Source organism: Dendrobates tinctorius, unplaced genomic scaffold (genome assembly GCF_039654945.1).
Source record: "Dendrobates tinctorius isolate UK_male_01 unplaced genomic scaffold, ASM3965494v1 ptg000073l, whole genome shotgun sequence".
Taxonomy (NCBI): domain Eukaryota; kingdom Metazoa; phylum Chordata; class Amphibia; order Anura; family Dendrobatidae; genus Dendrobates; species Dendrobates tinctorius.
In genome coordinates this window covers 36,278,232-36,305,605 of record NW_027361741.1, presented here as the reverse complement: position 1 = coordinate 36,305,605, position 27,374 = coordinate 36,278,232, and the positions used below count along the sequence as shown (strand labels likewise).

Sequence of the window (27,374 nt, the reverse complement as noted above, 5' to 3'; positions counted from 1 at the left end):
TCACTATAACCCAGAAGTAATATATAACATCAAACATGCACTTCATTCTCTAATTAGGAAACTGTGGTTCAAACACAAGGATGAATTTTCCCAAGATTCCTCTGACTTTCAGATGCTGGAGGGTCCTAACCTTGGGGGGGTCATGGTGGAAATGCTGGTAAAGTGAATAGCCAGTTCAGGCCTGAAGGTAACGTTCTTACACTGTGTCATTCCATCAGACAGGATATCTCTATGATGTTATAGGCCATCAAAGCAAGTGACATTGATTTGCTTTCCATGGATAAAGCTGGAGGGACAATAATAGTAAAGGTCTTGAAATGGATTTTCAAGGTACTGGTCTGTTTTTACGCAGCTACAGGAACACCTTTCTCTGATGAACTGTGGTCAGAGTTGTCTTATACCTTGCGATATCAGTAACGTCACTATCACCGTGGCAAAGATGAGATGAGGATGAATGTGTATGAGTGTGGCGTGGAAAATGTAGACAATATTTTTTTTCTTTTCAAAGTACATACAGAAAATTCTGAAGTATGCGTCTATGTGACACTCACAAATCATGGCTATAGGCAAACGGTGCAGAATGAAAATACATAAAATGTCATCTGTTCTCATTGACTCAGAAGTCCGTGAGCCATAACATATCTGAATTGCAGCCCATTGCCATATTAAGGCCTCATTGCTATAAATCTTTAGTTTCAGCTTGGAAATTAACAACGCCGCATGTAATGTTATATTTCATTGAGATTTATAGAAGAGCTTGAAGACAGCTAGAAAAAATGAAGACATCAATTTTGTTGGCATAAATGAAAACCCTAAATCTAATATTCCTGCTTAAAGCAAGAAATAATCAACTGTGAACTCGGGGGTGAATATGCCACTGGTGCAACCTGGGCAATGCACATGGGGCTAAAAGGTAAGGGGGGCCACGTTCAGCTCCAAAGCAGCACATAAAAGCGCGCTTTGTAATGATCTATTGGACTGTAAAGAGTCAATATACTGTTCCTGCATAGGGGTCATCTTCTGTTTCTATGTACCTCTGGTGTCACTCGACATGACAGGGGTCTCATGCGGAACGCAGACCCCGCAGAACCCTTGACCATAACGGCCCAGTCCAGAGGCCCGCCAACGGCAACACTTTAGTTCAGTTGAATATGCGTCCATTGACCAGCTCTCTACTTAGCAATGCCAATGCAGACACAACTTTTTAGTCCATTTTTAAATAACTGATCTCTGCTGGATCCGTTTTTTATTTATCATTGAAGTCTATTGAAAATGGATCCGTTAATCAGCCATCCATTTTTGTTTCATTTGTAACTAATCCATTTTTTGTTACCGAATTCAGAAAGCAAAAAACGGATCCTTTACAAATGAAAGAAAAATGGATGGCTGATTAACGGATCCATTTTCAATAGACTTCAATGATAAAAAAACGGATCCAACAGAGATCAGTTATTTAAAAACGGAATAAAAAATGTGTCTGCACAACTTTTTTTGCCAATGGATTGCTGCTTTATTCATTCTAAATACTGGACATGAGAACATAACCTTACAAGGCCTGTCAATTCCTCTGTTACTAAGAAATCAGGGTTTGAATTGATATGCAAATGAGACTGTAGATCTGAAGCCTCTGTCACTCCAGCTCTATTTCCCGCCCAACACCACCTCCTCCTGCTTGATTGAGAACCTTTATGCTGTGAGACTTCAGGCAAAGGTGCCATCAGTCAAGAGGAGGAGGAGGCGGCCCCAGACATGGAATAGAGCTGGAGTGATAGAGACCTCATATGTAGAATTAATTCTTCAGCCTCACTTGCATATCAATCCAAATGCTGATTTTTTCAGTAAAGGAGGAATGGACTGGTCATGTAAAGGTATTGCTGGACATGTATTTGAAGGAACTATATGCACATATAAAATAGTTTGGAAGGATAAATCCTGCTAACAGATCCCCTTTCATTTTTGATACAGAACAATACATTTGATGATTTTTATTTTTCAAGTTGTCTTCATTCTCATCTACGACTCTAAGTAAAATGTTTTTGTAAGAAAAATGTTGTTACTTGTTAAATTCATCCTAAAATTATACACATGTTTATATTTAAAAAACTTATATCACCAAGTATTACATCAATATTTTTAGAAGAGTGTTTCTGTTGAATAGCTTTTATTGTGTATATCTCTGTAAATTTGCCAGGGTGGACACACATGCTCAGTCTGGCTTCTCTCTGGTCCACTGGGTATGTAGAGCGATTCCTTGTATAGTGAGCCGGCTGCTCTTGAAGCTAAAGCATCAGCTCTGAGATACTGAGCAAAGAATAAGATAGCAAGACAGCATTACTGCAATTACACTTTCTCAGCACCTACTTTGTCAAGCAGAGAAGAAGCTGTGGTTTCAGATGCATCTGTCTTACCACAGCAGAAATCCTTCTACATACCCAGTGGAGCTGAGAAGCAAGCCTGAACATGTGTCAACCTAGGCAGAGGTGGATACAGTAAAAGCTATTTATTCGAAACAGTAAAGTGAGAAAACAAATCCAGAAAATCACCTTGTCTGATTTGGCAAGATTTATTTTGCTAATTATGGGGGAAAATGAGTATTTGGTCACTTAAAAACATGCAAGATTTCTGGCTCTCACAGACCTGTAACTTCTTTAAGAAGCTCCTCTGTCCTCCACTCATTACCTGTAGTAATGGCACCTGTTTGATCTTGTTATCGTTATAAAAGGCACCTCTCCACAACCTCAAACAGTCACACTCCAAACACCACTATGGTGAAGACCAAACAGCTGTCGAAGGACACCAGAAACAAAATTGTAGCCCTGCACCTGGCTGGGAAGACTGAATCTGCAATAGGCAAGCAGCTTGGTGTGATGAAATCAACTGTGGGAGCAATAATATGAAAATGGAAGACATACAAGACCATTGATAATCTCCCTTGATCTGGGGCTCCACACAAGATCTTACTCTGTGGGGTCAAAATGATCACAAGAACGGTGAGCAAAAGTCCCAGAACCACACGGGGGGACCTAATGAATGATCTGCATGGAGCTGGGACTACCGTAACAAAGGTTCTGCAGTGCCAGATGTGTCCCTGTGCTTAAGCCAGTACATGTCCTCCAGGCCTGTCTGAAGTTTGCTAGAAACTGAGCATTTGGATTATCCAGAAGAGTATTGGGAGAATGCCATATGGTCTGATGAAACCAAAGTAGAACTGTTTGGTAGAAACGAAAGTCGTCGTGTTTGGAGGAGACAAAATGCTGAGCTGCATCCAAAGAACACCATACCTACTGTGAAGCATGGGGGTGGCAACATCAAGCTTTGGGGCTGTTTCTCTGCAAAGGGACCAGGACGCCTGATCCGTGTACATGAAACAATGAATGGGGCCATATATCGTGAGAATTTGAGTGCAAACCTCCTTCAGCAAGGGCATTGAAGATGAATCGTGGATGGGTCTTTCAGTATGATAGTGATCCCAAGCACACCAACAGGGTAATGAAGGAGTGGCTTCGTAAGAAGCATATGAAGGTCCTGGAGCGGCCTAGCCAGTCTCCAGATCTCAACCCCATAGAAAACCTTTGGAGGGATTTGAAAGTCCGTGTTGCCCAGCGACAGGCCTAAAACATCACTGCTCTAGAGGAGATCTGCATGGAGGAATGGGCCAACATACCACCAACAGTGTGTGCCAACCTTGTGAAGACTTACAGAAACGTTTGACCTTTGTCATTGCCAACAAAAGGTATATAACAAAATATTGAGTTGATCTTTTGTTAAGGACTAAATACTTATTTTCCATCATAATTTGCTAAATAAATCTTGCCAAATCAGACAAGGTAATATTCTGGATTTGTTTTCTCATTTTTGACTCTCACAGTTGTGGTCTACCTATGATATCAGTTACAGACCTCTCTCATCTTTTTAAGTGGGAGAACTTGCACAATTGGTGGCTGACTAAATACTTTCTCCCCCACTGTGTATATATATATATATATATATATACATATATATATATATATATATATATATATATATATATACGTGTTTTAATCTTTTACATTTTAAAAATTACAAAAAGGAAAATGGGTCTAAGCAAATGTTTGGTCATCGTTAGAGATTTGTGTGCTCAGATAACTTTGACCAAGGATTCAGACCTTAAATAGCCTGTTAGGGTTATGGCTTGTTCACTATCATTGTGAGGAAAGGCCAGGTGATGCAAACTTCCAGCTTTATAAGAGTCTAGCCTCCTCTAACCTTGTGCCAAAAAACAGCAGCCATGGGTTCTTCTAAGCAGCTGCCTAGCACTCTGACAATGATGAAGGCCCACAAAGCAGGAGAAGGCTATAAGAAGATAGCCAAGCGTTTTCAAGTTGACCGTTCCGCAGTTCAAAATGTAATTAAGAAATTGCAGTTAATAGGAACAGTGGAGGTCATAGAATCATAGAATGTTAGAGTTGGAAGATACCTACTGCCTGTCCAGCCTCTGTATGAAGACTTCCATCGAAAGAGAACTCACCACCTCTCATGGCAAGGTCAAGATAAGGTCTGGAAGACCAAGCAAAATTTAAGTGAGAGCTGCTTGTAGGATTGATTAAGAGGCAAATCTTGACTGCAAAAGACCTTCAGAAAGATTTAGCAGACTTTGAACTGTAGAACAATGTACTACAACTCCAGAGACAACTTCACATATATGGCCTTCATGGAAGAGTCATCAGAAGAACCTCTCCTGCATCTTCACCATAAAATTTAGTGTCAGAAGTATGCAAAAGAACATCTAAGCAAGTCTGATGCATTTTGGAAATGAGTCCTGTGGACCAGTGACTGTAAAATAGAACTCTTTGGTCGCAATGATCAAATGTATGTGTGGAGAAAACAGGGCACATAATTACAGGGTATGAACATATCATCAATCATTAATCGTGGGGGTGGGTCAATCATGCTTGGGGTTGTGATGCAGCTAATGGCATGGGGAACATTTCATGGTTAGAGGGAAGAATGGATTCAATGAAATTTCAACAAAGTCTTGATGCAAACATCTGTAAAAAAAAAAGCTGAAGTTGAAAAGAGGATGGCTTCTACAAATGGATAATGATTCTAAATACACTTCAAAATCCACAATAGACTACCTCAAAAGACACAAGCTGAAGGTTTTACAATAGCCCGCACAGTCCCCTAAATCTGAATATCACTGAAAATCTGTGGCTAGACCACAACATAGCAGTGTATGCAAGACGACTCAGGAATCTCCCAGAACTGGAAGAATGTTCCAAGGAAGAATGGATGAAAATTCCTCAAACAAGAATTGAAAGACTCTTGTCTGGCTACAAAATGAATTTACAAGCCGTGATACTTGCAAAAGGGGGTGCTACAAGGTACTAACCATGCATCGGCCCATTTTCGTATCTGTAATTTTTAAAATGTAAAAGATAAAAAATATATATTTTTTTTGCCTAAAATACAAAGGAAATGGGTAATCTTTAACTTTAGGATTTTTAGGGATCATTTCCTCTTGCTTAACTGTTCACAATAAGAGTAATTTTGACCAAGGGTGTCCAAACTTTTACATACCAGTGTAAGCACTTTTCCTCAAAAGTCTAACTACAAAAATGTTTAGAATTATGAATTTGATTTAACAATTTACAATATAGCTACTGGTACATCCTCTTTAAAGAGTAACCAGCATGTTAATTTTAATTTAATAAATTAATAGTTCACATGAAAATTATAAACTTTGCAATATATCTTATCAGATAAATTTGCCTTTTCACCTCCTGGACTGATCTTACTCTGTCAATTCATGGGTAAAATATGTAAAATCTCTCTACAGTGAAGACTGATTTTCCCATTAATGTGACAGGAGATGACAAATGGTCAAATTCTATGGAGAGGGGAGATGGAGGAGGAGGGAGGATCTAGAAGCAGGCAGACATTCTGCTAAAACGTCTCTTGCAACCACAGTTACAGTTTTCATGGAACTTTATGAGCACCAATTGTCATCTGCCATCTCCGTAACGGGAAAAATTGTATTCACTGAAGATAGAATTTTACCTGTCAATTGAGAATTTTGAGAATTAATGCTCAGCCCCAGAGGAGTAAGAAGCATATTTCTCTAATAAGCTATATTACAAAGTTTATTTTTATGGTTACTATTGATTTATGAAAGAAAAAAATATGAAGTACAGTTACTCAGTTACTCTTTATGTATTTCCATTCCATCTCCAGTGATTTTTTTTCATATGCAATATTGTCAAAATGGGTTAGAGGGACAGCAGAAACAAGAAGTAGTATGGGTACAGAATGAACGTGGGAATGACACTAAGTAGCTTTTAGGTTGAAATTATTCCGGCATTTGTTTCTCAAATGTTGCATTGTTTCTTTGTATTATCCTAGATGATAGACGCATCAGATCTCTCGCTAGGAGAGTGCTAGGCCTCTGCAGTCTCTGTGTACATACCTATATTCTACACAACACATTTTTGATCACTGTAAACCCAGAAGGATTAATTACTAGGTTTTTAATTCTTGGAAAGTCCAGGAAGCAGAATCTATTCTATTATTGCACAATTCCTCTAGGAGTAAAGTCACATGTAGGGTGCAGGCTCATGCACACATAAGTTTGCCTTTCCCATTGGTCTGGAGACCTCTTCTTGTTGCTCAACAGTCATAAAGAAGCATCTCCGTGTTCCCCTTATGTTGGATATCACATTTATAGTTTGGGATGGCACACAAAAAGTCAAAGCAGCAGGGTTAGGTGGAAGAATGGCCTGTCCTGTTTGCATCGCATATCCCACAATAAGAATACTGGAAGGAGGCATGGTGACATCACCTCCAAGATGTTGACTTTATGGCTGACGTGGGCACTGCCCTCTTAAGTCCAGGACATGTGGGTTAGTTTAGGCACAGGTTTGCCAATTCAGCGCATTCAGATGGAAGCATGGTCATCACGTCAACAAAAGTCAGCGAGACATCATGCGAACAAACTCTGTAGATAAAAAAAGAACTGATGACTGCAAAGTTTAAAATATTTTCTTTGACTAATCATCTGAAAAAGTGTCATACCCATCAAACAGCCACGTTTTACACAGTATTTTACAACATATATAACTATAAGTAATCCTAAACGCACCTTCATTTTTATATTGATTAAGGTTCTCCTTGTCAAGAGCCTAAGAACTACACCCAGCGTCGGACTGGCCCACCGGAGAACCGGTGGATTCTCCGGTGGGCCCTGGCACCTGCTGGCATACAGGGCCAGCAGTTGCCTAGGGCCCCCGCTGCTCCAGGGGCCCCCAGCCAGTGGTGTGTCGCACACCATGCAGCTGCTATGGGGGCCCCTGCCAGCGGAGCAGCAGCGGGTGTCAGGAGGCAGGAGCCCCTGTCCCCGCTGCTAAAGAGAAATGAATATTCACTGCGAAGCAGTGAATATCATTTCAGGTCTCCACACCCCCAGAGGCCCCGCCCCCAGCCCAGTAAGCCGCTCTGCATCAGGGCCGGCGCCGCCCTCAGTCCTCTCTGCTCCTGGCTCACAGCCAGTGCGCGATGACGTCATTACATCGCGCACCCGCTGTGTGTCTGGCAGAGGGGGCAGCTCCTGACACTGAAGCCGGAATCAGCGTGGGCGCGAGGAGGAGAGGTGAGTATTGTGTTTTGTTTTGTTTTTTATATCTCTCTCGCTCTCTCTATCTGTTTCTCTCTATCTATCTCTATATATCTCTCTATCTCTCTTATATCTATCTATCTTTCTATCTCTATCTATTATCTATATCTATCTATCTCTATATCTATCTCTATCCATTATCTATATCTATCTATTTCTATATCTATCTCTATCTATCGCTCTATCTCTATCTATCTATCTCTATATCTCTATATCTTTCTATATATATCTCTATATCTATTATGTATATCTCTATATCTATTATTTCTATATTTATTATCTATCTAGCTACCATCTATATCTATCTATCTTTATCTATATATATCTCTATCTAATATCTATATCTATCTATCTCTATACCTATCTTTCTATCCGTTATCTATCTCTATATCTTTTCTCTGTATCTATCTATCTCTATATCTATATCTCTCGCTATCTATCGCTCTATCTCTATATCTATATCTATCTCTATATCTATCTCTATATCTATTTCTCTCTATATCTATCTCTATAGCTATCTATCTATATATCTCTATCTATCTCTATATCTGTATATCTATCTATCGCTCTATCTCTATATCTATCTTTCTATCTATATATCTATCTATCTTTCTCTATCTATTTATCTCTATATCTTTTCTCTGTATCTATCTATCTCTCTCTATATCTATCTCTATATATATCTATTATCTCTATATCTATTTCTCTATATCTCTCTCTATATCTATTTATCTCTATCTCTATATCTATCTCTCTGTATATCTATCTTTCTATCTTTATATCTATCTATCTTTCTCTATCTATCTATCTATTTATCTCTATTATCTATATCTATCTCTATCTATCTATCGCTCTATCTCTATATCTATCTTTCTATCTCTACATCTATCTCTATATCTATCTTTCTATCTATCTATTATGTCTATCTATCTAGCTATCTCTATTATCTATATCTACCTATCTCTATATCTTTCTATCTTACTCTCTCTATATCTATCTGTTATCGCTATATTTATTATCTATCTCTATTATCTATATCTATCTCTCTATCTATTTATCGATCTCTGTATCTATCTCTCTCTATCTATCTCTCTCTATCTACCGCTCTCTCTATCTCTATCTATCTTTATATCTATATCTATCTCTATATCTATCTATTATCTCTATATCTATCTACCTATCTATCGCTATATCTATATCTGTTTCTCTCTATATCTATCTCTATATCTCTCTCTCTATAGCTATCTCTATATCTATCTATCTATATATTATCTCTATATCTATCTATCTCTATATCTATCTCTATCTATCTCTATCTGTTATCTCTATATCCATATCTATCTATCTCTATATCTATCTTTCTATCTAACACTATATCTCTATATCTATCTCTATATCTCATTATCTATCTATCTCTATCTCTCTCTTTATCTATCTATTGATCTATCCATCTATCTCTATATCTATCTATTATATCTATCTATTATATCTATCTATTATCTCTATTATTTATATCTATCTATCTAGCTATCTCTATCTATCTCTATCTCTCTCTATATCTATCTTTCTAACTCTATATCTATCTATCTCTATACATATCTCTATATCTAGATATTATCTCTATATCTATCTCTATATCTATCTATAGCTATCTGTCTCTATATCTATCTCTATATCTATTATCTCTATATCTATTATCTCTATATATATCTCTATATCTATTTTTATTTATAGCCATCTATCTATATATATTTATCTCTATATCTATCTATATATGTCTATATTATTATTATTATTATTATTATTATTATTATATCTGTATATCTCTATCTATTATCTATCTCTATCTATATATCTATCTATCTCTATATCTTTCTATCTATAGCTATCTATCTCTATATCTATCTATCTATCTATCCATTATCTATTTTCTATCTATCTCTATATCTATCTACCTATCGATCTATCTATCTATCTATATTTCTTTCTATATCTATCTTTATATCTATCTATCTCTATGAATCTTTCTATCTATATCTATCCATTATCTACTTTCTATCCATTATCTACTATCTATCTCTATATCTATCTATTTCTACATCTATCTTTCTATCTATATCTATCTAACTCTATATCTATATATCTATATAGCATTATACCCTATGAGGGGGGCAGTATTATACCCTATGAGGGGGCAGCATTATACCCTATGAGGAGGCAGCATTATACCCTATGAGGAGGGCAGCATTATTCCCTATGAGGGGGTGCATTATTCCCTATGAGGGGGGCAGTATTATACCCTATGAGGGGGGCAGTATTATACCCTATGAGGGGGCAGCATTATACCCTATGAGGGGGTGCATTATACCCTATGAGGGGGGCAGTATTATACCCTATGAGGGGGGCAGTATTATACCCTATGAGGGGGGCAGTATTATACCCTATGAGGGGGACAGTATTATATTCTATGAGATGGCTGCATTATATTCTATCAGATGGCTTCATTATACTATGTGAGGGGGCTGCTTTATATTATATGAGGGGGCTACCCCAACTCCTGCTACATAATTAAGACATGTACAACCTTATATTATACCCGGATATTAGCGTGTTTTACCGCATAATTGGTGGTCTGGTATTTAACTCTATGCAGCTACGTAGTGGGCCCCAAGAATGATTTTCTCTGGTGGGCCCAAGGTGTTCCAGTCCGACGCTGACTACACCACCATATTTCCGGAAATTGACCCCAACTGCTGGAGGTGTGGAAGGGCAGAGGGCATGATTTTTCATATTTTCTGGCAATGTGATGTTTTGCAATCATTTTGGACAGAGGTGTGGGAAATTATTTGTCGGGTTACGGACTGTTCCGATAAGTTGACTCCGGCTCTGTTACTACTCCAACATAATGAAATCCCTCTCCGGATCTATAAATCCTCTCTGTTGAAATTTTTGATCATGGCTGCGAGGGCTGGCATCCCGGAGAGATGGAAGAGTCCCGCTCCTCCAACCATAACTCAGTGGATTGCAAGAGTCAATGAAATTATGTATATGGAGGACCTCACCTCATCCATACATGAATCGTACCCAAAGTTTTGGGCTACGTGGCTTGGATGGATGGATTTTCGAAGCTCTAGTGAATATTGTGATCTAATGCTGGAGGCAAACCCCTCTGAGGTTAACTGAAAACATCAGGTTGAGTGGTGGACTTGGTCGGGTGGGTACTCCCTCCCTTACCCCCTTGTTTTTTTCTTCCCTACCCTTTTTTTTTCTTTTTTTTGCCTCTCTTGGCTCCATTACTTATTTCCCCCCACTCTCTTTTTTCGCTTCAACCGCTCTCCTTCTTCTTCCTCTGCTCTGTCTTTTGTTTCCTATACTGTTTGTTTAAAGTTTAAAAATGAAAGACCCTCCGAATTGACCTCTACTACCGGCTCCCCGGATGATAAGGACACGTGGCCGATTGTCTTGGTCGGGAGTTAAGTTGTATTGCTTGTATTCGTCTACTTGTCTGGTTTCAATTATTATGTTAACCTGGATTTCGTTGTGAGTCTTTAAATAAAGAATTATAAAAAAAAAGAACTACACCACATTTAACTAGTTCATATCATTATGACAATAGTACTAACCTTCAAAGTCCACCTGTCCATCTCCATTCAGATCAACGTCCCGGATGATATCTTCTATATCCCTGTGACCAACCTGTTGCCCCAGAAGTTTTTTCATAGCCTCCCGTAGTTCACTTGTACTGATTTCCCCATCTCCATTGGTGTCAAACTGAATGTACGTTGAAAAGATCCTCGTTAGCCAGATGACTACTTTTTTCAAACAATCAGAAAATTCATGAAAATGACTAAATAGGGCAGCACTGTGGCTCAGTGGTTAGCACTGCAGCCTTGCAGCGCTGGGGTCCTGGGTTCAAATCCCACCAAGGACAAAATCTGCAAAGATTTTGTATGTTCTCCCCGTGTTTGCGTGGGTTTCCTCTGGGTTCTCCGGTTTCCTCCCACATTCCAAAGACATACTGAGGGATTCTAGATAGTGAGCCCCAATGGGGACAGTGATGATAATGTATTTAAAGTGCTGTGGAATTAATGGCGCTATATAAATGAGTAAAAATAAATAAATATTAAGAGAAATTTCAGAAAGTGAACAGGATTTGGTATACGGTCAAAGAATTTGTTACCTCCTTGAAAGCATCTCGAAGCTCTTTCACTCCAATCATATCGGCTGTTTCTGCAAGTAGCTTAGGTCCCATCAATTCCACAAAATCATCAAAATCCACATGACCTCCAACTAAGGGAGAAAAATGTGGAAATTTTACCATAGTGTGAATATTATACACATTTACCATTTTTGCATCTGACAGTTTTCATTTCACGTTAAACAGAAAAAACACAGAACAAAATATAGAATCCATGTAATTTGGGGTTAGGGAATGGAAGACTAATGAAAAGGTAAGAAAAGAAAATTGTAGATTCTGACAAAATGAAAGTAAGTAGCTACTATTAGTTAGCCATGAAGCTAGGGTTGGAGACGTCCTAAACTGATTCCAGTTAAAACAAGCAGGATAGTAAGTATAGTAGGTGTTATTGTTGGCTCTGATGTTCTCCATATGCATTAATGATTTGCAAGTAGTTGTCCCATCATCTTGTGAGGACCACACTACTCCCCAGTATACTGGCTCTCTGCTTACAGGAGCGTAGGGAAAAGTGTGCGCTGGGTTGAGTGACAGGATCAGCAGCATCCTTGCACTAATAGCCAGATACTGGTATATGAGGCAACTTTGCCTCTGCAGAAATGGAGGAGCAGAGTGGCACTGCACCTGGCGATCCAGCCAGCTTCAAAACCGCACCTATAGGCTCTAATGGAAACACTTGGAAGTACTGTGCTCCTCGCTTAGGAGACTGACCACCAGTGATAGACTGCAGGCTTGTAATGTACTAGGAAACAAAAACAGGATAACTCATCTGTCTGTTCCTGGAGTCAACAAAAATATACAATGGACCGGAATTGGGTCCCCGATATGCTCCATCTCTACCCACAACTTTAAGGAGCAATGATGGAAAATTTCCAGTAGACAACTGGAAACAGTCCATCAACCTTATTTACTTTATCAATCTAAACCTAGATGAAATTGTAGTAGATCTTTATACTAGATCTTGTTCCCCTCCAAACAAAGTTAGTTGTCATTTTGTGAATTTATTTGAAAGAAGTGTAATCTACGTAGTTCCAGGGGAACAGTTAGAAACTGTTTAGGTAATGTACAGTACATATTGTAAGGACACTTACACATACACTTTAGATAACTCTTGACTGGCTGCAATCTCACCTTACTCTCCCATACACAAGAGCACTTGCTTTACCAAGCAATTTTGTGTTCTGTATGAAAGAGCCACTGCCAGACATCTCTGGCGGTGGCTTATCTCTTAGAGAATAAAAGAATCAGCAGTCCAAAATCGGATATGCTGTATACTTATCTTCCTATACCATCATCTCTTGGGAGCCGGTTCACATCAAATTGTCCAAACCAAGTGAACAGAGTACAGAAACACCACCAGAAATATAAAAAAAACACAAATTATTTCATTATTAAACAATATCACATATGAAGATATCAAAATGTATCATACAATATGGCACAGAGAGGAGAAGAAGATGAGGAAACAAACTGGTACAGCAAGGAGAGAGCGGGCACCTGAGTAACCAAGAGTGAGTGGGAACATATGACGAAGTACATGTAGTAAATAGAAGTAATACATAAACAACAAAGAGGCTGGTGAGCAATCAATATGCATATAATAACAAAGTCACCAGACTCATACGTCATATGGAGTTAACCTAGCTTACCCATAGAAAATGGCAGCGTCCACTTGTCTCCCTGCTTGTTCCCTTGATAAGGCACAAGGCATTCCCCTTTTGATAAAGCTGACATGCAAAATGCACGTCAAGGGGGCAGCAGGGAGACGAGCGGACGCTGCTATTTTCTATTGTTTTTTAAATTTCTGGTGGTATTTCTGTACTCTGTTCTCTTGGTTTGAACACTTTTGGGAGTATTCCACATTTCTTTCTATGAAATTTGGTAAATCTGTATAGGGATTGAGGTATTTTCCTCTCTTGGCCGTTGTTATATATTTTGCTTATTTTACTTTTGCTTAAAACACATCAGACTGTCGTCAATTTTGGCAGATTCAGTCGATATTAGTCTGTGTGTAGGGTCCTTAATTCTACAAAAACCAGCAGAAAGTTGCGTGATAGCTTTTTCAAAGTCATCTTCCAGCACGGTAATCATTGGCTAAAAGTTTTAGAAAAAGTCATGTTTTGAGTCAGATGGAAAGTAGATCTCAAGGCATTTGATTTAAGAGTTTTGCTAGCTGATGGGAAATAGTTTGGTTCAATAGTTTCCAGTTCTGAACATTGACCTTAACTTTATCTTATTTATCAAGTCTATCCAAAATGAAAAAAAAAAAATGAAATATTGTTATCACCTATAAAGGCCATAGATTGGAGACGAATGGAAAATTTCTAGAATAAATGTCTAAAACATTAAAAATGAGATATTGAATGTCACATGTAAGACTTTTTCCTGTGCGTAGTATGATAAACATAACTCACGATTCATATTGATTTGCTGAGACAGTTCTATTAGTTCCATCTCTGTTGGCATGTATCCCATCGTTCTCATACAATCCCCAAGATCCTTACAGCTGATGTATCCATCCTTGTCTTTATCAAACTCTTTAAAGGCTTCTCTTAGTTCTGTAGAAAATACATTAGCGTTACATTTCGAAAGATAATGATGTCTGAAAAGAAGTATTCTAGCCACAAATCTTAAAGGTGAGCAACATTTTTAGAAAATATGGCCTTGAAATATAGACTAAAAATCGCGCAGTAAGGTTGCTGCTCACAATTGTCCTTACCATATTAGAAAGCTTACAAACCTTTTAGAATATGATCGTATATGTAAATTAAGTCGATTGAAAACACATGATTTTGGATGAAATTATTCTATGGCCAGTTTTACTATTTTTACCGAATATCAGCTAAATTATAATTGAACTGTTTAATGTTGCAATGGCTTTCAATATTAGTGTTTCCTGTGATTTTTAGGTAATATGTACAAATTAGCAATAAAATGAAGACAAATCAAATATAAAATTTAATTAGCCTTTTAATTGGTCTGCTATCAATCTGCACTTTTTACTAAAGCACAATAATGGGACATTAATAAGATCAGATCGTTACTGTTCCATTTGCTTGTGTAGACACAACATGCAGCATAATGGCCCAGTTTATCCCTAAATGTCCAGCTGGATTTAGGTCAAGGCACAGACTAGGTCTATAAGGAATTAATTTTAATTTTTTGTTTATCCACTTAAACCTACTTATGCACAGCTGAGATTAAAGACATATTCTAGGACATACCAAGAAAAGCAGTATTTACAAAATCTACTTGACCTTCTTCCCTTACTTCTGTCAGTTGCTCTATTCTTGTTTCTCAGTGGTAGAACATGCTAGTCATGGAGTCCTATAGATATCTGAAAGCATTCTAAAGCCCCCGTTACACGCAGCGAGATCACCGATTTTGTGACGCAGCAGCGATATTGCTAGCGATATCGCTATGTGTCATACTTACCTCCGACCGGCTCCCCCGCTGGTTATCACTGATCGCGCGAGAACGTCCTGGACCATTTCTCTTCGGCCACTTCCTTTTGGCTTCCTGCTGGCGCTGACGAGCGACGCGTGGACGCGGGCGGGAGGACGTCTTCATAGCCGCGTCTGACAGGTAAGTAACGACCGCCGGCCCCTGCTATGTCGCTGGCGAGATCTGCCTGTTTGGCAGCTTACTAGCGACCATTTAGCGATGTACCAGCGATCCTGACCGGTTCGTATTGTTGTCGGAATCGCTAGTGCATCGCTAAATGTAACGGTACCCTAACTGCTCATCTTCTGGTATACTTGTCATGCTCCTCTAATCTTAAAATGTAACTGTGCTTTCAAAAAACAAGATGAAGGGGCACAAGTGCTAATCTGAGTGTTGCTCTCCAGAACTGAACACATGTTAGTATCACTTTGTGAAGTGGACCTACTAAGCCCCAGGTCCAGGTGGGTTCATGGACACCGGGAGTTGGTGTAGCTGGCAATGACAAGTGGGGAACGAGGACGTGGTACACTCAGGAATCTTAGGAGCAGCAGGATGGGTGCAGTGAAGTCAGCAGGGAAAGAATCAGAGTAAGCATGGTGTGCACAGATTGTGAAGTATTGATTCTCAATCTGAAGACACAGGTGTGTGTCCTAATGGGCCTTAAAAGGAGATGATGTCATAGTTCCATGTTGGGCAACTTGCAAAACCCAACGGGAAGCACAACAGTGGACAGTGGACCCAGGAGAAAGGAGTGGAGACAGGGATACCAAGGACAGATGTGTAACAAAAAATAAGAGATCTATGAAAGTGTCTTCAGTACCAGAGAAAATAGCCCTCTAATGAGCACTTCGGCCCTATCTTTTTAGCAATTGGTAGGGGTTTCAGCAACTGGATCCCTACCAGTTAATACTTCAGATATGTCAAAAGTTTTCAAAGAGTGTTGGAACCTGTCATGTTAAAAACTGCTATAACCTGAAGATATGGGATAATATGCAGGTTAATAGCATTCTGAACCTGCCCAGTGCCCGCATTTAGCGCCCCGCTGCCTGGAGTAAATTAATTTTATTCCTCTCAGCGGTGTTTGGTTTTAGTCACGGGGATGGCTCCGGTTCAGTCACTGCTCTGTGTATAGAGAGTGGCTGCTGTAACTGCACCCCCGGCACTGACTGACAGCAGCTCAGCATTAGGGCTGACTTTTAAGATTGGCAGATGCAAAATAAGTGACAGAGGAAGAATGCTTGAGCCACAAATGGGTGGAGTATGACAATTTTTGTGAAGTATTGATTCTCAATCTGAAGACACAGGTGTGTGTCCTAATGGGCCTTAAACAGGTCTAGGGAGATGATGTCATAGTTCCATGTTGGGCAACTTGCAAAACCCAACGGGAAGCACAACAGTGGACAGTGGACCCAGGAGAAAGGAGTGGAGACTGGGATACCAAGGACAGATGTGTAACAAAAAATAAGAGATCTATGAAAGTGTCTTCAGTACCAGAGAAAACAGCCCACTAATGAGCACTTCGGCCCTATCTTTTTAGCAATTGGTAGGGGTTTCAGCAACTGGATCCCTACCAGTTAATACATCAGATATGTCAAAAGTTTTCAAAGAGTGTTGGAACCTGTCATGTTATAAACTGCTATAACCTGAAGATATGGGATAATATGCAGGTTAATAGCATTCTGAACCTGCCCAGTGCCCGCATTTAGCGCCCCGCTGCCTGGAGTAAATTAATTTTATTCCTCTCAGCGGTGTTTGGTTTTAGTCACGGGGATGGCTCCGGTTCAGTCACTGCTCTGTGTATAGAGAGTGGCTGCTGTAACTGCACCCCCGGCACTGACTGACAGCAGCTCAGCATTAGGGCTGACTTTTAAGATTGGCAGATGCAAAATAAGTGACAGAGGAAGAATGCTTGAGCCAAAAATGGGTGGAGTACAACAATTTTTGTAGGAAAAATCAACCATGGTTTGCAGAGATTAACTTCTATATGTCTCCATAACAAAAAGATTTCTGAAGGTGTAATTTAATGCAGCACGACTACAGTGCCTGTTGTAGTACCTGCAGGTCATAGATCCTGCTTGCTTGAGATACATAGCTAAGCACACTGAGGACCCTAAATTGCTTTGTTTAGTATGTCTGAAATTATTTTTTAGACTTTGATAGCAACTGTGTTACTATACTTTGTGTATTAAAAATTTGCATTGAATGTCCTCCAAAAAATTTGCAGCTTTTATATCAGTCCTAGTTAACAAAGACGGAAACTTTAATTCGGAATATTATTCTCATACAATATGATATCAAATGTTTGCTGTTATAATGTAATATACATAATTAATATTTCCTCACATCATTACTTTTTCTGATTATATTTAGCTTATGGATTAATATTAAGCTATGAGCAGATTAATAAAAAAAGTTTTTATTTTTTAAAACATAATTGAAGAAAAGTGTAATATACAACATATACATACTCCATTTGCATCTGACTCGCCCCCAGAGGCCGTGGGGTACTCGGTGCCGGGCCCGTTGATTTCAATGGGAGATGTCACAGTAGCAGTGACCCGGTCCGTGGCCTCAAGCGGTCAATGTAAATGGGGTAGAGTGATGGGGATAAAGTTGTTGAGATGATTCGTGACGCCACCTGTGGTTTCTGGTCAGTTTGACCAGCGCTGCAGGGTTGCTTCTCTGGGACAGATGGTGTGGTGCAGCAATGATGTTGAAGCTCCCCACAGGTGGAGCTGTAGTCCCAGGGCAGTGTAGATGAGGTTGGCTACTACAATCTTAGTTTGTTTGCACCAACCATTAGCATGTCTCTTAACAATAGCACAATGTTTTGCTACTGATTATAACCCAGGATCTGTTTGCCTCTGGTTAACTTGTCAAAGTTGTCTATCACTGTTCAAAGTTCAACATATGTTGCTTGTTACAAAGTTAACTCTTCATGCTCATAGCATAACGCTCTAAGATGGTAACATATGGGCAGCATGACTTCCATAATCACCTATTCTGAAAACTGGATACCTATTGTAACCCAGACACACACGCATACATGTCAGATATGTATCACAATCGGTCCTCGATTATGGATGTCATGCATGATCCTTGCTACATGAGACCATCACATTTTGGTCTCTCTTGTCAATTGAGAATCATACTATTATTGAGCACAATACTTCCTTGTTCAAGCAGCATAAATATTCATTATCTATACAGTTGTTATTCCTATTGTCTTTGTAACTTTCCTAGCACATGTGTAAAGAATACACCACACAGAATTAGTTGGAAAGTTCCTTCCCATCAACCACCCCCCAAGTGAACGTATTCAGTATCTATCACTGTTTGTCAACAGGGGTCACTTGTGTGCAAATCAGGATAATGAATCTTTGAAACACAGAGCTTCAAAGACCACAGAACAATTCCTTGTCTTCCGGTACTGACACAGAGCAAACGCTTTGTGGCTCAGTATCAAAGTTCAGCATTAATGATATTACACCATAGTATATTGCAATATAGTGTTTGGATTCAAACAACCATATTTCATATTTGCAATACTTTCCATCCTTGGTCTAATGACCACACTATATCAAAGCATATAAACAATATATTACAATATGTAGGCTATAAGATATCCATATTTTAATTAGCGCCACACAGATAAACTGGAAAAATAATGAGAAAACAGAAAACAATGAGGGCACAACAGTGCCCATACCCTCCTGGGTAACAGTTCAGTTAGTTGCAATCATTTTCAATGCTTTTCTCCTCCTGGGGTGGTGGAAGCGGGCTTCTTCTTCTGCTTCCAGGGAAGACTGTCTGGGTGTCCATCTCCTGGCGGATTGACGAATTGCAGGTACTCTTCCTCCCAAGGAGTTAGATTGGTGGCTGCCCGTGCAGATGGGGTGGCAGCTGGTCTTTGAGCAGTAGCTGCCTGCGAGGGTAGCACAGCAGCTTTAGGTGGTATCTCTGCTGCCCTGGTTTTTGGTCTGACAGCTGGTGGAACTGCTGCCTGTGGCACAGCCGGCATAGCAACTTGTACCAGGGGGTGCTTCACTTCCGTAGATGTGGCCTGCTTGGCCTTGGTGGGTACAAATACCACAGTGGGAACTGCCTCTGTCGGTGGAACATAAGCCTTGTCCTTTTTGTATGCCGCTATGAACTCCTCCGGGATGCGGCGCACATTCAGAGCATACCAGCCGCGTAGCCCCTCGTGACGGGTGAAGGTGACGTAATCTCCCAGGTATAGATCACGAGCGGGGTGTCCCCTCCGGAGGTGGGACTCTACATCCCTGCGACTGACGAAGAGGTCGGAGAGGGTCCGAGATGAAACCAAACCCCCTTTCCAAATTAAAGTTCAGGACCTGACCCTATCCTGCTGAGTCCCGGGGACCATAGTGTCCGGCGCAGGCTTTTTGCTTCCTGTCGAGGTCAGGGCCCAGCACTGCTAGTCTCCGTTGCTCCCACTGCTCTGCTGCCAGCTGGCGAATAGTCTGCTGGTAGTAAGGCTCTTCCTCCTCCTCTTGGGACCGGCCTCTGCCCACAGCGGACAGGGGCACCACTGCCAGGGGTTTCGGGTGTTTCCCCCCAGAGACTAGTATCCCGGTCCCAGACTAGGTCCAGCACAACCTGCCCGGACATTGGAGTGGACGGGAACTCAGAGGTCTCCCCAGCTGCAGGGGCGGCGATCATACCTGACGCTTCCTGATGGTGTTCCGGCTCCGGTACAGGCACTGGATGGCAGCCGGTGGCAGCGGTGGTGGCTGGAGCTGCCTGGTCAGCGGGCGGCGACTGGAGTGGAGCGGGTGCTGATTCAGGGTCTGCTGAGGCCTCCGGTGGGACCTGCGTGGCCGCGCCAGGTCCAGGAGGGAACACGTTTCCTGCTTCACATTCAGCTCTCGGGTCCTCAGGTAACTCCTCCTGGCAGGAAGCGCCCAGTGGCGGCAGCAGTGTGGAAGTGGTGACAGACGCTGCCGATGGCATAGCAGCGGCCGCGGGTTTCACCGCTGCTGCCTGGGGGAAAACTGGTTCAGCCGCGGCGGGTACCGGTGGTGGAGGTACTGTTTCTGCAGGCCCCTCCTGGGTGCGCTGCCGGTCCAAGGTCCACAGCGCTTCCTGCTTCAGCTGCAGACTGTGGTTCAGCATGGCGATTTCTTCCTCCAGCTGCTGACGGTCCATCACAGAAGCAGGGCCGGAGCCTTCGACTACTGCGCTGGGGAAGGCAAGCTCCTCTTCCTCGCACTCTTCAGGCCTCTGTCCTTCTTCCATCATGGCGTCCTGGCGTTCTTGCTTCTCTCTGGGCTCCTTTCTCGCCACAGGGCTTTGCTCCTCCTTCCTGGGGCGGCGTCTTCTTCCTCTGCCTCATACCAAGCCAGTATACGAACCCCTCTGTGGGTGGGCCATGTTGCTGTTGCATAGAAGTTCAGGCAGGGGAGGCCCAGGACAGTTTGTGCTCTTTTCTTAGGGCCACCCATGTTGTCACGCCCTTCCTCACCGCGCTGGCGGCCATTTTGAGAGTCCATTTTACAGTCTATCATTTTGTTTGTTTTGCACATTTTCAGCAATTTTAAGTCCAATAAATCTTCAGCACACAGGACCCGGTGATACCGGGTTTCGTCATCCTGTTCGTGACGCCAAAATTGACTCGCCCCCCAGAGGCCATGGGGTACTCGGTGCCGGGCCCGTTGATTTCAATGGGAGATGTCACAGTGGCAGTGACCCGGTCCGTGGCCTCAGGCGGTCAATGTAAATGGGGTAGAGTGATGGGGATAAAGTTGTTAAGATGATTCATGACGCCACCTGTGGTTTCTGGTCAGTTTGACCAGCGCTGCAGGGTTGCTTCTCTGGGACAGATGGTGTGGTGCAGCAATGATGTTGAAGCTCCCCACAGGTGGAGCTGTAGTCCCAGGGCAGTGTAGATGAGGTTGGCAAGTGAGGAGGTGGTGTAAAGAAGTAGATGTAGCAGAGCCGGGTGCAAGGCGCAAGAATAAGTGGAGGACGCAAGGGCATGTAGTTCCAAGGCTTTACTCACAGTCTGGTGCACACAGATGCCCGCTTCGGTGCTGTGTCCTCCAGGTCAGGGGCTCAGCCAACTCCCAGGCTAGGTAAAGCACACCTTTCCAGCACTCCTCCAACATGTGCCTTCTCTGAACATCTCCACACTAGCGCCTAATCTGAAGTACTTGTAGTTGCGTATTACACTCAAGTTCCTCCTTCTTGATGTTACTTAGAACTCTACTTGTACGGCAGACAGCTGTAGCCTGCTTCGGGGACTCCTTGCTATCATGTCCCGGCTCACCCACGTTGCTGTTGTGCCCCCAAGTCTTAGATGGGAATAAAGTGGTGACGACTTCTATTCCTCCGGTTTCTGCTGCAGGAACATCAGTATCCATACAACCTCGGGGACTGGGCCCCGGCCATGCGCTTCAAACTTGAGGAAGGGCTCTGCTCTGACCCTAGTCCTTAGTTCTCTTCTTCTCCTTACCTTCCGTACTAAACTATCTTCCTTCTGAAGAATCAGGCTTTCTATGGCTCTTTCCTGTGCCAGCAGCTCCAGGTCACAGGAGTCTGCTGCAGCACTTCCTTCACTCCATCCCTATCAGGGGATCTTCTCTCACAGACTGACCTTTTCCTAATATTCTCCCGCTCTCTTGTGCAGTCTAAGCTCCACCCACCTCCCAGCACTCTTCGTGTTCCAAGCAGGGAGCCACCAAGGTTGCTCTGCTACACTACTGGTGTGCATGTGGGATATGAGTGTTGGAGTGTAGTCAGGTGTCTCCACCTTACCTGGATAGTGGGATACCACACCTCAGGAGGAGGTGCAGTACCTCTGTGGCGACTGAACCCTCAGGGGCGCCACACATCCATATAATTTAAATATTGTACAAACTGTATTTCCTTTATATTGTCTCTGGTATTCCTGCAATTTAACATCAGTATCAGTGTTGATAGGTTTACATTCAACCAACTGAGGCAGTCATCATGTTATTAATTGTATTCGTCTAACATTTAATTCCTTTGTATTCATTTGTTGTTTTTTTAACATATTATCACTTTACCACCTTCCCCACAGCCATATTGCTACAGTCTCATCTAGGATATCCAATAATTTAACATAGCATTTCTATTCTAAACACCTACAAAATTGCGTTTTGTTTATTAACCTCTACTCTACCAGCGCTGGCAGGGATGGCAGGTCGCAGCATCACATTAAGGTGCAGTTGTCGACTCCTGCCATTAGTTCAAATGAAATTATGCCTGCTTTATGCTTTGATCTCCTCCTCTACATGAGCCAGAAGTCGAGAAGCGTCATAATCAGTTTATGGCTCGGTAATGCACTAAACATAATGGCACAATACCTACAAGTCCAATAACGAGCCTTCCACCATTGAAACACAAAGACACACTGGAAATGGTTGTTAGAATTAAAGAAGTTGTCCACTTCTTCTCATACCCCTCGCTTGGCCCCCATAAAATAATAAAGCTTATACTCACCTCCTGTGTTGCCACCGTACCCATCTCCCGGGGGTCCTGTGCTGCAGTTGTGACACATGATGCCCGTGCCCAATCAGTGCTGACGTCGCTATTCCCACCTCCTGTCGAATTGAGCAAGAAGAGGAAGACGAGATCAGCTCTAGCCCGAACTTCCAAAGGTGGGAACAGTGACACTGGCACTGATTGGAACCGAGAGTGCCAGCACAGCGGGAGCGGCGCCAGCACGGGAGAGTAGTATATAATAATAATAATAATAAACTTTATTTCTACAGCGACGACATATTCCGCAGCACTTTACATTTCAGACGGGACTTGTACAGACAATAGACATTACAGCATAACAATAATCACATAGATCATAACAGATACCAAGAGGAATGAGGGCCCTGCTCTCAAGCTTACAATCTATGAGGAAAAAAGGTAGACACGAAAGGTGTGTAGTAACAATTGCCCTGATTGTGTCTGTTCTGTTACACACTTAACATTATGGCTGGTCTAAACAGAGGGCTAATAGATGCATAAAGCATGTGGGAACATGATACGGAGAACCTGGTTATGGTAAAACTTTTGACTGTGCCACACAGGGATAGATTAGGTTAATGTGTTGAGGTGGTATGCCAGTCTGAATAAGTGCGTTTTCAGGGCACGCTTAAAATTGTAGGGATTGGGGACTACTCGTATTGACCTGGGAAGTGCATTCCAAAGAATTGGCGCAGCACGTGTATAGTCTTGGAGATGGGAGTGGGAGGTTCTGATTATCGAGGATGCCAACCTCAGGTCATCAGCAGAACGGAGGGCACGGGTAGGGTGGTAGACTAAAACAAGGGAGGAGATGTAGGGTGGTGCTGAGCCATGGAGTGCTTTGTGGGTGAGGGTAATAAGTTTGTACTGGATTCTGGAGTGGATGGGTAGCCAGTGTAAGGACTGGCACAAGGTAGAGGCATCGGTGTAACGATTGGCGAGGAATATGATCCTGGCTGCAGCATTCAAGACAGATTGGAGGGGGGAAAGGTTGGTAAGAGGGAGACCGATTAGAAGTGAGTTACAATAGTCCAGATGAGAATGAATAAGAGAAACAGTAAGAGTTTTTGCGGAGTCAAAGGTAAGAAAAGGTCGAATTCTAGAAATGTTTTTGAGATGCAGATAACAAGAGCGAGCCAGTGATTGGATGTGGGGGGTGAATGAAAGCTCGGAGTCAAGTATGACCCCAAGACAGCGGGCATGTTGCTGGGGAGTAATAGTGGAACCACACACAGAAATGACAATGTCGGGTATAGGTACATTAGTGGAGGGAGGAAACACAAGGAGTTCAGTCTTTGACAGGTTCAGTTTCAGATATAGTGAGGACATGATGTCAGACACAGCGTTTAGACAATCACTGGTGTTTTCTAAAAAGGCAGGCGTGATGTCAGGAGAGGAAGCGTATAATTGGGTGTCATCAGCATAGAGATAGTATTGGAAACCAAATGTACTGATTGTTTGACCAATAGGGGCAGTATACAAAAAGAAGAGGAGGGGGCCTAGAACCGATCCTTGAGGAACCACAACAGTAAGAGGAAGATGAGAGGAGTAGGAGCCTGCAAAAGATACAGTAAAGGAGCGGTCAGAGAGATAGGAGGAAAACCAGGAGAGAACGGTGTCCTTGATGCCGATGGAGCAGGGCATAGTGAGGAGAAGCTGATGATCCACCGTGTCGAACGCTGCAAAGAGATCCAAGAGAATTAGCATGGAATAGTGACCGTTAGATTTAGCTATTAGCAGATCATTAGAGACTTTAGTGAGGGCAGTTTCAGTAGAGTGTAGAGAGCAGAAACCGGATTGGAGAGGGTCGAGAAGAGAGTTATCAGAGAGATAGAGGATCAGACGGGAGTGCACCAGGCGTTCCAGGAGTTTAGAGATGAAGGGAATATTAGAGACCGGTCTATAGTTAGCGGCACAGTTTTGGTCGAGGGATGGTTTTTTAAGTAATGGATGTATGATGGCATGCTTAAATAAGGAGGGAAAGATACCAGAATAGAGAGAGAGGTTGAATATTGTAGTTAGGTCAGTGGTGACAGCAGGGGAAAGGGACTGGAGCAGATGTGATGGAAATGGGTCACTGGTGCAAGTGGTTGGGCAAGAAGATGCAAGGAGCCTGCTTACTTCTTCTTCTGTGACTGGTTCAAAATCAGAGAGTGAGCTAGATGCAGTGGGGGAGGGAGGACAGTGCATGGTATGAGGTGATTGGGAGATAATTTCCTGTCGGATATGGTCAATTTTCTCTTTGAAGTAATTGGCCAGGTCGTCAGCTCGAAGCTCCGTGGTTGGGGCCTGCACTCTTGGGTTGAGCAGGGAGTGAAAAGTGTCAAAGAGACGTTTAGGGTTATTGGACAGTGAGGTGATGAGGGTGTTGAAATAGGTTTGTTTGGAGAGGTGAAGGGCAGTGTTGTATGTTCTAAGCATAAACTTATAATGGATGAAATCTTCGTGTAGATTGGATTTTCTCCATAGACGCTCGGCACACCTGGAGCACCGCTGCAGGAAACGTGTTTGCAGGGTGTGCCAGGGTTGTTGCTGTCTTTGTCGTGTTGTTCTATGTATAGGAGTTGCAAATTCATCTAGGGCAGTTTGAAGTGTTTCATTGTAATGCTTCAGTGTAGAATCAGAACATGAGAGGGAGGAGATAGGGGCCAATGAAGACTGCAAATTCTTCATAAGTTTCCGGGTGTTAATGGCCTGTATATTTCTATAAGTATGGACAGTGGGGGTGACCTGAGCGGCCTGGCAGTTCTTGATAGAGAATGAAAGAAGGTTGTGATCAGAGAGCGGGAGAGGGAAATTTGCAAAATCATCCACTGCACAAAGCCAGGAGAAGACCAAGTTGAGGGAGTTTCCGTCTTTATGCGTTGGAGAATTAGTAAGCTACAAAAGGCCAAAAGAGGAGGTTAGAGATGAAAGGTAGGTAGCAGATGGGGAGAGGGGAAGAGCAATGGGGATGTTGAAATCGCCCATGATGAGGGTAGGGATGTCACAGGAGAGAAAATGGGGAAGCCAAGTGGCAAAATGATCCAGGAACTGATGGGTGGGGCCGGGAGGACGATACACCACTGCCACTCGCATGGAGAAGGGGCCGTAGAGTCTGACAGCATGGACCTCAAAAGAAGGGAAGACTAGCGAGGATACTTGAGGGATAACCTGAAAGGTACATTTTGGTGATAGGAGCAGACCAACGCCTCCACCTGCTCTTTTCTCTGATCTTGGGGTATGAGAGAAGTGTAATCCCCCATATGAAAGAGCAGCAGTAGCGGTAGTGTCTGACTGCTGGATCCAGGTTTCAGTAAGAGCCAGGAGGTTAAGAGATTTTGAAAGGAAGAAGTCATGGATGAAGGAGAGTTAATTACACACTGAGCGAGAATTCCAAAGGGCACAAATAAATGAGACAGAAGGCATGCAGGGAATATTAATAAGATTAGAGGGGTTTCTGAGTGTAGCAGTTGAGGGGATTGACTTTCTATAACATGGGGGACCAGGGTTGGGAGAGATGTCTCCTGCGACTAGGAGAAAGTGGATAGAAAAAGTGAACAGATGGTTAAGTGATTTGTGGGAGCGTCTCTTATGTTGGATGGTGGGACTGAATGGATTGGTGCAATTTAACAATGTGAAAAGAGCGTGAGTGCTATACATAGGAGAGGAAAGGAGTGAGGGGCCGATAGGGGTGGAGTGTAGAGAGTTAATACCAGGGCGGTGGATGTGTGTGAATGCAGCGGCCAGGAAATAAATTATACAAATGCATATGGTAAATATGTGTTGTAATCCAAATGTACAGGGAGTAGATGTATATAAAGGTCTTACCTGTCTCCTGCCCTGTCTAACTGCCATGTTATAACTGCCTCGTACTTTGATAAACTGTACTTCGATTAACTGTGCATAAATGCCTTCCCCAAGCTAGGTCTGAATATATAGGAATCTAAGGCTTAGATTTTTTTTTCTCTCTCTCTCTTCTCGTTAATCAATCAAACTAAACTAAGACAGAAGGGCACAATAAAGGTAATTATCAGACAAACCAATGTCCAGGACTACATGCATCATAAACCACTTTGAAAAGTTTCTTGACCTCAGAATAAAAGGGGACAAGCAGAGTAAGTTGAAATAAATATATACCAGATATAAGCTTGCAGTTGAAAAGACATATATAGCATTCAGGATTAACTGTTTGCTGACATTGAATGGAGTGGAGATACACAAGAGCTGATTCAGAGCAGAGATTGAAAATGGTGGTTACCAGATATAAGCTTGCAGAGTTGAAAAGACATATATAGCATTCAGGATTAACTGCTTTATTATTTTATCGGCACCAAATATTTTGATCAAGAAGGGGTTATCCTAGTAGTGGACAAGTGTTGGGCTGTTACCATTACAAATTTTTAATGCTGCATATTTTCACTGAGTAAAAAGTGCAATCTCTTACAGTTCAAGCAAAGTAGATGGGATTTATAGAATTTTCATGCCCAATGTGCTTTCATTTTGCTCAGTGCGTGTTTCAAATCTGCAATATGTCAATTTCTCTTTAAAGAGTAAAGTAAACGAGTAACTTTAAAAGTTAGCAATTTTATGTGTGGATTT

General features: G+C 42.0%; 1 protein-coding gene across 2 annotated transcripts in view; it reads right to left on the bottom strand.

Annotated features, from left to right (window-relative positions):
* Positions 1-1,411: 1,411 nt before the first annotated feature.
* CABP1 (calcium binding protein 1) overlaps positions 1,412-27,374 on the bottom strand; it is a 45,701-nt gene continuing 19,738 nt past the window's right edge. For both annotated transcript variants that reach the window (XM_073582762.1, XM_073582763.1), the window contains exons 3-6: positions 14,258-14,401; positions 11,829-11,938; positions 11,272-11,419; positions 1,412-6,973 (exon numbers count right to left, since the gene is read on the bottom strand). In XM_073582762.1, the coding sequence (XP_073438863.1) occupies positions 6,948-6,973; positions 11,272-11,419; positions 11,829-11,938; positions 14,258-14,401 (428 nt within the window). In that variant the 3' untranslated portion in view covers positions 1,412-6,947. The remainder of the gene's footprint in view (positions 6,974-11,271; positions 11,420-11,828; positions 11,939-14,257; positions 14,402-27,374) is intronic.